This window comes from Sceloporus occidentalis, unplaced genomic scaffold (genome assembly GCF_023333645.1).
Source record: "Sceloporus occidentalis isolate IW3139 unplaced genomic scaffold, rSceOcc1.0.p SCAF_8, whole genome shotgun sequence".
NCBI classification, from domain to species: Eukaryota; Metazoa; Chordata; class Lepidosauria; order Squamata; family Phrynosomatidae; genus Sceloporus; species Sceloporus occidentalis.
This window is the reverse complement of record NW_028316988.1, coordinates 21,564,493-21,578,960: the sequence shown is the minus strand read 5'-3', so window position 1 is coordinate 21,578,960 and position 14,468 is coordinate 21,564,493. Positions and strand designations below refer to the sequence as shown.

The following is a 14,468-nucleotide window of genomic DNA, read 5'->3' as shown; positions in this document are numbered from 1 at the left end:
CTAAAGTATGAGAAAACAAATCACCTTATACTAAACCACTCTGCTCAGGCCTTGCAGACTCAGAGCAGCCGTGGCTTCCTTGATGGAGTACAGTGCTCCCGTGCCATATGTGGGTGCACTATACGCGGCTTCCAGCTTATGCGGAAGCCATGCACCAAAATAATAGTGTGCACGCATGGTGCACACGTTGCCCCAAGCTGCAAGCATGCGCCTCATTGTTTTTAATGGGGCACGTGCATATACAGATTTCTGGAACGGATCCCCTGTGTAAGGGGAGGGCCCACCGTATATCCAGCAGTCTTCCTCTTTTCCTACTGCCTTCTCCCTTGCCAAGCATTATTGTCTTGTCTAACATGTCATGTCTTCCCATGATATGGCCAAAGTATGACAGTCTCAGTTTCGTCATCTTGGCTTTTAGGGAGAGTACAGGCTTTATTTGTTCTAGGACTTATTTGCTTGTCCTTTTGAAATATCTTTTTCAAAATACTTAATAAAACAAAAAAGTTTGGCCCTAAATGTCCTCTAGAAGGCATGGGAACATTTTTCTCCATTTCCTTCCCCCAAGGCATTTCAAGTGAACAAGGTTGTGAGATGGAATATAGTGATGTATGTTTCTGAAACCCCATTCAGTCCCTTTTCATCCACCCCACATCCAGCTTATCCAGAACTCTTACTATCTTGGATGCCACACATAGTATGTCCTCCAGCATCTCACAAATGAAAACTCAATGTGTGGCCAAGCAACATCAGAGTGTGGGCAAGATGGCAAAACTGATTAATAGGTTAGCAAAGATAAGCAAGGGGAAATTGCAGAAGTTTGCTTTTGGCTCCATCTACTCAGGAAAGAGAGGGAGAAGAAGGAGTAGAAAAGCAAGGGTAAGATCCCATTCTCTCCTTCCCTCTCCTCACTGCTTAGTTAATTCAGTTACAAGTACTTCTGCACTTTTAACTCAGTTTGCAGCAATTAAAAGACAAAGAGGGGAAATGGGAAGAGGAAAGAGAAACTGGGACATTTAAAAAGCAGCCCAAAAAGTGGAATGGCAGGGGGTTAATTGGGATTGTCTGCCAAATTGGGATGGTTGGAGGGTATGAGTAGAGAAGACTTGTAAGGGCAACTGCTGAGCACCAAAAATAAAACCCTGTAATACTTTTTAGCTGTTATCTTCTTCTTGTGGGTGTAGGTGCAGGAAAACTGGAAAGGTTAGACAGTTTGAAGGGAGAAAAGAAAATATGTACATGTTTTGCACGTAGGTCTTGAGAGGTAATTTGCCAGAAAGGTAGTTAAATGCTGGTAAGCCCTCAGGATATTGGCTTACCTCAGTGAACTTTTCTGTCTTTTGATTGGAGCACAGACCGAGGCACTGTAAATTCGGTACTGATGCCTGAGGCAAGGTTAGAGAAAAAGAGAACAGCTATTACTTCCCTATAGTATAGTGCAAGGAAGGCTGCATAATCGTGCCACAAAATGGCTAGCCATTTCAATTCTGAATATTCAGGTGAAGTTCAACTGAGTGGGGAAAGCCAGTGCTGGAGTGAGGAGAGCTAGTGTGGACTGCAACTCTGGAGATCAGTGACCCTGGGCATGTCACATACTCTTAGCCTTAGGAGAAGACAGTGGAAAACCTCCTCTGAACAACTCTTGCCAAGAAAACCCCATGTTAGGGTCACCTTAACGTTGCCATAAGTTGGGAACAACATGAAGGCACACAGCAACAACTCCTCACAAAAGCTCAGCACTAACATTTCATTAGTGGACTAATTTTGGGCCCGAACAGACAGGCCAAAATAAAGCTGCTTCGGATCACTTTGGAGATATGCTGTTTAAATTATGCATGCGTCCTAAGAGTCCGGAAGCTGCGCCAAAGCCATGCTCCAGGCCTAAGGACTAGAGCGCAGCTTTGGCACAGCTTCTGGCCTCTTAAGATGTGTGTGTCATTTATCTCCAATATCTCTAAAGTGACCCAAAGCAGCTTTATTTTGGCCTGTCTGTTTGGGCCCATAATTTGATTTATATGGAGCTTTCCTTGAATAGTCTCCAGCAACTCCCACTGGTCCAGAAAGTGGCAGGAAGACATTTATAGAAACACATGGATATATTTTGGCCATTCTAGAACACACACCCATGTAGTGTGGTGGTCTGAGTATTAGACTAGAACTCTAAGAAACTGGGGTTCAAATCCCCACTCAGCCATGCAAACCCACTTGCTGGCCTTAAGTCCGTCATTCTCTATCAGCCTTAGAGGAAGGCAATGGCAATCAAATCTTGCCAAGAAAATACTATGAGAGGCAATATGGTCTAATTTGAATGTTGGATGAGGACTCTGGGAAACCTGGGTTTGAATCCTTGCTCAGCTATGGAAACCCACTGGTTGGCCTCAGGCAAGTCACATACTCTCAGCCTCAGAGGAAGGCAATGGCATATCTTCTCTGAATAAATTTTATCAAGAAAACCCTAGAAGAGGGTTACAATGTCAGAGTCATTTCCACTAGGAAATATTTGGATAGTTTTCTTCCAAGAACTGTTTAAAAGAGAAGGAGGGACAATAGAGATACAATAGTCATTATAGCAAGCCAGTGTCATGTAGTGGTTTGAGTATTGAGTAGGTCTCTGGGAGACTAGGGTTCAAATGACCTGTTGGGAAGAGCAAGATTCAATGCTCCTCTCTTCATTGCTGAGTTAACCGAACACAAACTACTCTTGCACTTTAAACTCCATTTGCAGCTACTGAAGTAAGGTAAGGATGAAGGGGAAAACTGAAAGGAGGAGAGAGAACCTGGGACATTTTAAAAACAGCTGAAAAAGTGGGATTACAGGATTAATAGGGAGTTGGTGGGGATGTGTTTAAACCTGAACTCTAAGTAAAAAGGTAAATTTCATTTAGGACAGGCCAAGGAGGAGAAAGAATTCCAACCTTTGTTACTAAATATCGTGAAAATGGCCTTCGTCTGGGGAAATAAGATTTGCTCAATGTGTCACCCCTTCCCCTGCCCAAAAACAAATAATGAGATTTGCAAGTAAATAAAAAATTAATGTAATATCATTATGTTATTTGAAAAAGAAGTGATGATTACAGCTGGCATTGTTGTTTGCAACTTCGTCTCTCCCTCGAAGGCGGGTTCAGTGGCAGTTGAGAGGGAGGGAGGGCCCTTCATCTGCTTCTGGGTCTAGACCTGATGGAGCTGTGCCTACTGTTCTACTCACAAGAAACTCACAAGAAGTGAGTTTTTATGTCATATTAAAGCCCAAAAGTAGTGCTTTCATTGCTAAGACAATCTTGCATTGTGTGTTTCTATAGAACCAGAATCAAGGGGGCTACAGCTTTGTTGCCTGGTGTAGACAAGGCCAAGTTATAGTCAAGCCAGGAGACAAAAAAGTGGGAGGAAGAAAGAGAAACTGGGATATTGTAAAAATGCTTGAAGAAGTAGGATGAGGCTATCCCTGCCAAACTGGGACAATTGGATAGTATGCCTACCAACCAAATGGGACTTTTCCACTACATCATAGTTCCACAGATAGATGGTAAAGTGCACACATTTAGGTTGGCAAAGACCTTTCTCTTCTGCACTCTTTAGAGTAATGAGAGGTTGGGAACAAAGCTTCAGATCTATGACTTCCATTTTCTCTAAAGGCCAAAGGTGATGCAGCAACCTTGGCCATAGGAAGCAAATGTTATTTTATCCTGTCAAAGATTCTTATCCAATTATGCCCCCTTTTCACCTCCTGTAATGGTAGAATCAAGGTCAGGAAAGGATAACAGAACATTCTTCATCTTTTGTTTCAGCTCAAATTTGAAAAAGCCTACAAACACCAAAATCCAGTATTTCTTCCCCCAGTTCCCTACTGTCTTATATAGTCCACAGGAGTAAAAAAACATGTAGCAATGAAAACTAGGGCTCAACATCTGTTGCTGTTTAGTATTATTCAGTTATATTTGTTACCTGTGCACACAGCTTGTGCTTCATTCCTTGTCCCTGGGAATTCTGTATTCCTATTGTTTTGCCATTTGGCGATGCCTTGCTTTTGAATTAGAGCTGCTGCAGTTGTCATTCTGATGCTTTGGCAGGGTCTCTATAAGTTAAATCTCTGCAGGGAGCAATAGCAGATGCATCTTGAATATGCACATACGAGAAATGCCATACACTTCACAGATGAAAACTCGGATCCATGTGGCCAAGAAACATTGGAATATGGTCAAGATGGCAAAAAATTATTCATTACAAGACCTCCCAAGTTGGGAGAGGTTGCAGCAGTTTGCTTTTGTCTGAACCTCCTGGCATATGGTTGAAGTTTAATTGGGCCTGGCCCTATCAAACTGGGATGATTGGAAGATATGGAAATGAGGTTGGGAAAGTCTGAAAAGAGACCCAGTGGGTGAACCCTGTTGACTCCACTGTACCATTTTGAATAAGGGAGGGAATGGATTACCTGTCAAGACAAATTTCAAAATCCCTAGCAGCAGAGAGTTAGGACATGTGGACATTTCCTTTTGGGCTGCCAGTGAGCTTTCTACAAGCCTCAGCAGTAGTGTAGGTCTGGGTAGGGGGAACATTGTTCCATGTGTGCTGTAAGTGAATGGAGATGATGGCAAGCACTGTGGCTGCTGTGTGCATTTGTTTGCTCGAACAATCAGCAAAATATGTGCCACATTATCTGATCCATTGTGTTTTACCCAGATTCCCCTCGTTCCCATTTGCACAATCAGTTGGCCCACAAACAATTCCGGCTTCCCACTCAGCCCTTGCCTGTATTGCTGCTGTGATTCACGTAGATCTGGCATATTGTTTGAGATCTTGACTCCAAAATCTCGGGGAATGGGATGCTGTTGACCAGGCAATCCTATTATGGCTTACACAATTTTTAACTCACAAATGTAAGCAAAAGACCTGAAACCAATTCACCATTTTCATGGCATTGACAGATCACCCTAAGACCAGGGGTGGCTCCTTACTCTTATTTCTGTAATGGCCAGAGCAAAAATTTGCAACCTTTTTGAAATTAGCTCTGTATCCTTCACTCCGCAGCAAAACCAGTAGAGTGTGAGAAATCATTTGTTATTAAATTTGTAAATTATCCATGTCAAAAAGGGCAATACACAACTCAGTTCCCCTTGACACATTTTTTGTAATAATAAATGAAAAGCATTTTATCCTTTAATTTCTAAATTCAATAAAAGCAGGCTATTTCATGCAAATTTATTTATTTATTTATGGTATTTATACTGCGTCCTCCAGCCCTAAAGGCTCTCAGAGTGCTTACAAGTATTATTATTTTTAATTAGATGGTTCCCTGCCCTCAGGCTTACAATTTAAAGACTCAACACAAAAGGAGAAGGGAATGGTGATGGGGAAGGAGATCAGGTCCAGCAGTTCTTCCTTTCCTCTGAGGCCTGGACCAAGGCAGATGGACTGGAAGGAGGGCTCTGCTTCTTAGCTCAGTCCAGGCCTGATGGAGATGGGCCTGCATCTCTCCCTCCATGGCTGGAGGGCACCAGATGGACTGAAGGGAGGGCTCTGCTTCTTAGAAGGCACTTGGAAGGCAGAGGTCCAAGTCGCCATAGAACCAGCAGCTTCTTCTTCCCTCTGGCCCTAGATAGTCACTGTGGTCCTCCCATTCTCTCTGCTGGGGTGTTTCATGCTCTTCTGTCCCTCAGAGTCCACAGCAGTGGCAGTTGGAATGGAGGGAGGATGCATCACCAGCTGCTGGGACAAGGCAACGATGGCTCTTCTCTCCTTCAGAGTACAAATAAATATACTAAATATATAAAGGGTTGAAAAAAGGGGGAACTCATGGTAGGCTTGGGACTTTTCTTTCTCCACACAGCTGCTTTCAGAGAGTCAAACAAATATGGCCAGACTGGTCAGTTCTGTCAGTGATATCCTGGACACCTTGCAGAAGGACCGCAGTGTGGTACGACCACGACTCAAAGCGGACCTTCAGAAACCGCCATCTCGGAGTGCTCGGCCAAAGGGATGCTCCAATGGTATGAGAGCTGCTTTATGATCTTCTATGCGTTTGGGACAGATAATAGTAGAAAAGGGTATCATTAGAAGGAATGGACAGGAACAAGGGCAGATATTTGACCATCTGAGTGAACAGAACTATGGCATTAACAGAACCAGTGTTTCCAAGTCAAGGAAAGTGAGAGTCCCAATATTATTCGTTTGAACAAGTCCCTCTTAATATTTTGATTAGCAAACTGATGAAATAAGAATAGATGGAAATATCAGGTGGATTCATAACTTGTTGGAAAATTATGTTCAAAGAGTCATTATTGAGGGCATAGAATGGAATAGAGTGCCATGGAGGAGGATGGACTCTTTTCTTTGGAGGTTTTTAAATATTGGTTGGATGGGTATCTTTCAGGAGTGCCTGAGTTGTACACTTCTACATGGCAGAGGGTTGATGGTGCTTGTGGGTCCCTTCAAACTCTAATATTCTGTGATTCTATCAGCTAGGTGAGGCAAAGAAGCCCAAAAGGTATTGTTCCTCATCTTTATCCATAAAAATACACTATTAACATTGGCTTAAATCCAGTTGTTAGTCCTATCCAGAGTAAACCCACTGAATTAATGGAACTAGTGCTGCTTTTGCAAAATCCCTCAAATCTGCTGACTTAGAATCATAGAATTATAGAGCTGGAAGAGACCCCAAGGTCCACCAAGTCCATCCCTGGCCATGCAGGAATACATAATCAAACACAGCTTCCATTCTTCTAAATCGGTGGCCATAGCATGGCTGGGGAATAGCTAGGGGACTCCCAGCAGCATCAGCGGCAAAATCTATGCAATAACACCCATTCCATCTGTTCCATCCTGTTCTATTCCGATCCCAGCCCTTTCCCCAGATCGGGCTGGAAATGACGTCTACTAAGCTTATTAACAAAGGAAAGGCTGAAATCCTTAAGTTTGTCCCTGTTATTGATTTAATATTAAAATGAAGTTTTCCACAAATCTGTGTGAACTTTGCTTTTGACATTTGACTTTGAGGCTGTCTTTTAAAAAAACAAAACCCTTTAGTCTTACTGTAACATATGACATTGGCCTCAAGTGTGTGATTGCTTCACAGAAAGACAGAAATATATATTTCCTTGCTGGTTTGGCAAAGCCAGTAGGAAAACACTCTGACACATCAAGCTCCTGGCTAGTCTTAAAGGGTGTTTTAGGGAAGGCAGCCAATTAGCAACACAGGCAAGGGAGATTGCACCCAAAGAACTCAAGCAATGGAGTTGCAATTCAGACAATTAGCTCTGGTTTGCATTTGATCTCTCTCTCTTCCTCTTCTGCACCATTTCCTTCCACCCGGCTCTGCACTTCAGGCTCCCGGCCTCGGGATTGTTTTGACATCTATACAAGTGGACAACAAGAGGATGGAGTATTTTCGGTCTTCCCCACTCACTATCCTGAAGGCTTCCAGGTCTACTGTGACATGACAACAGACGGCGGGGGATGGACGGTAAGGGTTTGTTGCCTGCCTAAGTCTCTTTGACGCATAGGTTTAAGGAACAGACCTTCTGGCTTAGTCAAGATCCACAGGCTGGTCAGGAAACATATGACCTTCCACCAAGGTTAAAGCAAGAAACAATAACAGAGAACATATGCCAAGGCCTTGCGGGGATTCTGGCATGTGAGAGAAGGCTTGTAGACCTGCACAGGGGCAACCAAATGGGCATCACACCTTCTAGACAACTACCAGCAAGCTTCAGATTAGGCAAGTGCAAGACACTAGACAACATATTAATGTATCTATGCCAAAACTGGTGAGAGACAAAATGGTTTGAATATTGGACTAGGACTCTGGGAGACAAGTATGTGAATCCCCACTTGGTTGTGGAAACCTCCTGGGTGAAGCCACACTCTGTAAGCTGTAGAGGAAGGTAATGGTAAACCACCTCTGAATAAATCCTGACAGTATAGTATAGTGGATTGTTGGACTAGGACTCCAGGAGACCAGAGTTCAAATCCCTCCTCAGCCATGGAAGCTCTTGGGTGACCAATGTCAGGTCCTAGTGAACTGTGATATTGGGTTTTGTATGGATTCTTTTAATTGTAAGCCCCCTCAATTGTCTTTTGACAGAGAGGTGGGGTAAAAACCAAAGCTTATTATTATAGTATTATTATTATTATAGTCTCTCAGCCTTACAAGAAGGCAGTGGCAAACCTCTTCTGAATAAGTCTGACCAGGAAAAAGGCAGTATGGCCTACTGATTTGAGTCTTGGACTAGGTCCCTGAGAAACCAGGGTTTGAATCTGTGCTCAGCTAGAAACCGTGTGTGTGTCTGTGTGTAGTAGAAAACATACACAGAGTTACCTATGCTAATGCTTAGTTCTTGTATGGTTAGAATGAAAGAAATGTTTGAGTGAGAGCAGCTACAGCCTTTGTACATTTTTATACAATGTTATATACAAAATTGACACCAAAACAACAATTTACCGAAAAGAGAGAGTGGTTTAGTGGTTTGAATGTTGGTCTACACCTCTGAAGTTTGAAATGGTTTGACTCCCAAGTGAGCCATGGAAATCGATGGGGTGCCCTTGGCAAGTCACACTCCCTCAGCCTCAGAGGAAGGCAAAGCCTAACCCATTCTGAACAAATCTTGCCAAGAAAATCCTGTGATAGGGTTAGGATTGCCATAAGTCAGAAAGAGAAATTTTTCAAAGCTCTGCCTATGAATACAAAAAGGTAGGTAAGAAAAATTAAGGAGTCCTCATAATAATAATAATAATAATAATAATAATAATAATAATAATAATTTTGGCCAGGTGCCCCAGAGATTTTGAACTTAAGACATGATGGAGTGGCTGAGTGTTTATTAATATATCATATTCCATCAGACTTGTGACCTGCCATTTCCTAAAGCCATGATTAAGTCATTTGCAAAATATGACACATCTTCTTCTCTGGGGGAATCTGAGGCCATCACAATAGCTGTTCATGCTTATTGCCTGTAGCAGAGTTGCTAGACTGGGGGCTAGATTGTCTTGACAGGCCCTGCCTATGGAAATTAAGAGAGAAGTGTGAAGAAATGCCAAAAGAGTGAGACAAGGATGCTGAATAAGAAACTGGTAATGGTGGCGGCATGGCATCCTTGCTAAGCACCAGGAGAGCTAAGTCCGAAGATCATCTGAAGTAGGAGATGAACATGGGTGCACTGATATTGAAGAACTAGATATGAGGAGGAACTATTTCAACAGAAAAATCATTCTCATCAAAGATGACAATCTGGTTAGCACAGATGCAGAGAAACATCAAGGCCAGCCTAAAACACTCTGCTGAGTAAGGCCAAGCAGCAAATGCCCACCCTCCAGAAAAAGAACAGAATACTCAGAACCAGGCTTGTTTTGCCAGATGTTTTGCCAGAAACACTCTTCCCTGTCTCTAGCAACTTTTAAAAAAAAGAACATAGCTACAACCTTCTATCCTGTCATAACAGCCAGTGGCTGACATTTGAATAGGAACACACACATCTATAAGCATTCTTTATGCCTGGGTATGTCATTTTATGGGGTGTTGTGAAGATCAGTATTCCTTTCCTTTTTAAAGAGCACCCAGACTTACCATACAGACAAGATAGGAGAAGTGTATGGCTATGTCCCTGTAGCCAGACATGAAATGTTTATATTCGTGATAAGCCTTTTGGAGGACCTTGCTGGTTCTCAACACCGTTGCAAACATTTTACCACACTTTTTGCACCAGATGTGTGAAAAAACAATTTGTACCGCTTGGGCAGGAAGATACAGGCAATCAAGCTGCTCCATGGAAACAAATAATTGATAGGGATAGTTTAGGCTGATCTACATCAGCCATGTATCATTTCCAGAGCCTGGACAGTTACTTTTAAAAACTTGTCAGTTATTGGGGGAGACCCAAGATCAATATGCTGTATGCAGTCTTCTGGGCCCATAACCTTTGTCACTCTGGGAACAAGGTGTGGATGTGATTTCAGTATCTCACCCAGACTTGGAAATACAGTGGTACCCCGGGATACGAATTCACCGCGTTACGAAATTTCCGGGGTACGAAAAAGTTAGATTTAAAAAAACTGTTCCGGGTTACGAATGACTTTTCGGTTTACGAAAATCTTTTCGGCACGTTTCGGCGCGAAATTCAAACCGCGGCTAGCGGCTTTCCAGCGGCTTTTTCGGGCTGCGAAATGTATCGGGTTACGAACGGCGCCGCGGAACGAATTAAATTCGTAACCCGAGGTAGCACTGTACCAAGAAGAAATCTGGAAGCTGGACTTTACAGTTCACGGTGAAGAAGATTTATTTACAAGTAATAAATAATAATAAAACTTTTATTTATATCCCACTTTTTGTAAAGAAACAATCAAGCGGATAAGAGAAGCTATATATACAGATGCAGGAACTTAAACAGACAAAGTTCCTCTTACTACAAACACAGCAGGTCTCCCACAGTATCTAACTCACAGCAGTAACTCACAATAACTCACCAACTCTGTAACCCACACTACTATAACACACACTTTTACATTAGCCACAGCCTTATATATCCTAGGCTGATGCAACTCTTCCAGTCCTTGTCATAATACATTACTTCATAGTGCTGAGGCATACACATCACAGGTGTACATTACAACACAATCCACATCTTGGTGTCTGGCCACCCTAAGGACATTTACCTACATGTCCTCGCCTTGTCATACGCACATTATGACTTAGCTGTTCTTTAGATGTTAATTTTCTATAGCTAAATGGCTGACAAACAATTCTCTATGAGTCTGGATATGTTTAGCCTGGGAAGAGAAGGTTAAACGGTGACAGGATAGCCATATGAAGGGATGTCATGTCATGTAGAAGATGGAGCGAGCTTGATTTCTGCTGCTCCAGAGATTAGAATATGAACCAGTGATTTAAAATGGTAAGCACTAGGAACATTAGGAAGAACCTCTTTGCTGTATGATCTGTCTGACAGTGGAACAGATTGCCTTAAAACTAGTGATGTACAAAAAACAGGCTCTTACTTGTCTAGTTCCTGAAGGGGCAGATAGGTTGCAGGGTTTTTCCCCCCCACTCTTCTCACTCTTCACAGAACGAGATATTTCAAGTTGATTGTCCTTTCAGGGAAAGGTGACACATTCCTGACAAATTCCCTGAATGATCAAAAGCGAACAAGAGAACATTTGCTAAAATTATGTGTAGGAGTGCTAATTCCGTTTGCATTATCCTGTGCCTACAGGCTACAGCTTTGATCTCTTCCCCTCTCACCCCCATCTCTTTATAACATCTCTTTCAAAGCACAAGGTAAGGACCTAGCAGAAACAACCGTTTCTCTCAATCTCAGACTTTTCCAAGCTTTGCTCTTCTTACGACTATGACTCCCATCATGCTGAACCACCAAACTGAGGATGAAAGGAGTTGTAGTTCAACACAATTAGGGTTTCTTAGGCATGGAATACTCAGAAGTGGTAATGATAGTTTCTTTCTCAGAAATAAACCCTCCAGGAACTGAGATTCCTTGGAGATTTCCCATTCAGCTACTAACCAGGGCTGACCCTGTCCAAAAAACTCTAGGAGAGGGTCGTCATAAATTGAAGTTTTGCTGAAGGCACAGCCTTTATAATCTATATAAAAACAGTGGGAAATGAATCATGATGTTGATCGACTGCAACTTGCAAGAAACATAGGGCCAGAGCAGACAGGCAGGAAAAAGCAGCTCCATCCTGCATTATCTGAAAGCAAGTTGACACCTTGCTGTCTGCACTATCCACACCAAAGGCGGCCATGGGCTGTCCGCTATTTTGCACCATGCAATTTTTTTTACTGGCTGACCACAATGCATGTGCGCCATCGTACAAACACATCATCAGTGACCTCCAATTACCTCCCTTTTCCTGCCCGGATGCCATTCAGTTAGACACCTGCCCTCATGATCGGCCACACAGTCACACCTTCAATGCACTGCCTGTACAGTGCATTGGTGCATCAGTGCATAGGTGTGCCCAGTGGCAAAGCACAATCATGGAATGGCCCCCCTTATACAGGCACCCTTCACAACCCTTCACCCCATGCCTCCCTGTTGTACCATCTGTTTTGTGTATGTTGTAATTACATCCATTGCATTATTGGTGATTGGCAAGATTTAGTCAAGGGGGTTTTGCCCTTGCCATCTTCTGAAATTCAGAGAGTGTGACTTGCCCAAGTAGGTTTGCATGGCTGAGCCAGGATACAAAGCCAGGTCCCCAGAGCCATAGTCCAATGCTCAAACCATTACACCATGCTTGTTCCACAGGAAGACTGAATTCCTGGCTGTCAAACATATTTCAAAGTGCTGAGGCCCTGCTAGACCCATGACCACCACCTTCAAATTAGTGTTGTCCGATTTAGAACTGGTAATAGCTCCTATATCTTTAATGGGTTTGTAGAAGGAATTTCACACAACCAGGTACCCAACACCTGCTGAAATCCCCCCTTCTATACCATTAAAGTTACAGGAGTACATCTGCCGGTGAAAACTGGAACAAATTCCCATACCTTTAGTGAGAATTTCAGCAGTTGTGGCTTGTTACACAACCAGGTATGAAGCAATACTTGCAGAATTTCCCTCTTCTATACAACCATACAAGAGCCATCTCTAGTTTTTGCTCTGGCAACCCTCCTCCAGATCAAGAGGATAAGTGCACTTGAGAGTAGTTTATGAGAAGAAGACCTTTATATAGAATCACTTTGATGTGAGAGGTGAGAAGGGATCCCTCATCAGTCAGTCTGGGTAAGGCTAAACCAGGTCTCAGTTTCCAGATACAGAAGGAGGGCAAACTGGAGAAAGTCATTTAAAAAATCCAGAGTTCACAAAGTACACAATGCTAATCCTGTTGCCTGTAATAAAATAACCCATAGACTGCTTGTTTCCTATGGTTTGTTGCCCTAGAAGATCAGGATACAAAGGACGGAGGCTGTTGTCTTAAGGTGTGACTGGCACCTGGCCAGAAAAGCAAATTATCCTCTGCCTTAACTCATAAGCCTATGATTTAAGGAATAGAAAGCTGCCTTAAGGAGGAGGAGGTCACAAGGCTCAGAAAGTACCAGGTCTAGTTATTGCAGAGCTAGCCCTTGGGAATGAGAGAAGGGAATTGACATGCATTGGCAGGGCCACTACTTTGTATCTGTCAGATCCCAGCCCTTTGTAGCTGCCAGATTCATTTTTGTCAGGGTTTCATTGCCTTTACAGCTGTCTGAAAAATCAGAGAGAAGGGGTGGTGCATCCCATAGGGAACAATTCATTTAAATGGGGCTCAAACATAGATGCTATTTGCTTTACGCAGGGGAGTCCAGAATGGATCCCCTGCATAAAGTAAGTGTGCACTGTATAAAACCCCATATTCAGCAAGAGGGGTGTAAAGTATGATAATAAATGTGAAAACGTGTAACCACATCAATCACAGAATGTGATCCCTACTCCCAGATCAGTCTTTTGACTGACAGGAGCATGTCTGCCATGTCTGGATTAAGCTGCATTGATAAATAGAAGGACACAATATCAAAAGATCAGATGTTTACAATATCTAGGCACAAACTTGTAACATATCATAGGCATTGCACTGGACTGCAGCTATCCAGTCTGCAAGTAATAGTAGCAGAGTAACAACATCAAGGTAGGTCAATTTATACTTGCTGAATGTAAGCCACAACAAACAAAGATTCGTCTCCATCTAATGTTCAGTATTCCATTATGCATATTAGGTTAAATAGGTTTTTAAACCTTACTCAGGAATTTATTTGAAGTGCCAAACTGTGTTCCATCAGCAGTCCTGCAACTGGAAGTCATGGTCATCAGTGGCATGTACTGCATGGGAATGGGCCCTAAGATATTGGATAAAGCTCATCTTTCTGGGCCCAGGGTGATCTGTTAACCTGTTACAGAAGGAATCATATAAATTGCAAACATCTATATCTGTCCAAAAGAAGCTTGGCCTCTCAGATTAGGCCTCTCAGATAATTTTCTTTGCACATCAAACTGGACTGTGGCGAAAACTATTCTCACGCATAAGATCTGGGATATCGATATCCAGTATTTCTTATCGATTGCAAATACAACCTGCTCTCCAATTAATTTAGACCTGGCATTTAACCCAAAGTGTTATGCAAGTTACTTAAAAAAAACCCCCTTACAATTCCCAAATATCTCTTGGCATTGACAAAAGTGAGATTTAATGCATTTCCATCTGCAGTAATGGAGGGCTGATTCCAACAATTTGAGTATAAGGATCATTTATGCCCATGTGGAGAAGGATCAGTAGGATTTTTATAACATAACCTTCTCACATGCATTTTCTGTAGGGATAAAATATTAAGATTAATAATACCCCTAATATATAAATTCCATGGAATAGCTCTGGGCTGGTATATGAGATACTAAGAGATATTGATCAAAATAAGATATCCAAGGGTAGCCATGTTGGCCATATAGCAAAGTCTAGTAACTTCCAAAATTCACAAAATGAGAGCCCAG

General features: G+C 42.5%; 1 protein-coding gene across 1 annotated transcript in view; it reads left to right on the top strand.

The window, feature by feature from the left end:
- The window catches only part of FIBCD1 (fibrinogen C domain containing 1), a 48,156-nt gene that overhangs the window by 18,783 nt on the left and 14,905 nt on the right, over window positions 1-14,468 (top strand). Inside the window, exons 3-4 of the mRNA XM_089535239.1 lie at window positions 5,822-5,981; window positions 7,317-7,453. Coding sequence (XP_089391365.1) covers window positions 5,822-5,981; window positions 7,317-7,453 — 297 coding nt within the window. The remainder of the gene's footprint in view (window positions 1-5,821; window positions 5,982-7,316; window positions 7,454-14,468) is intronic.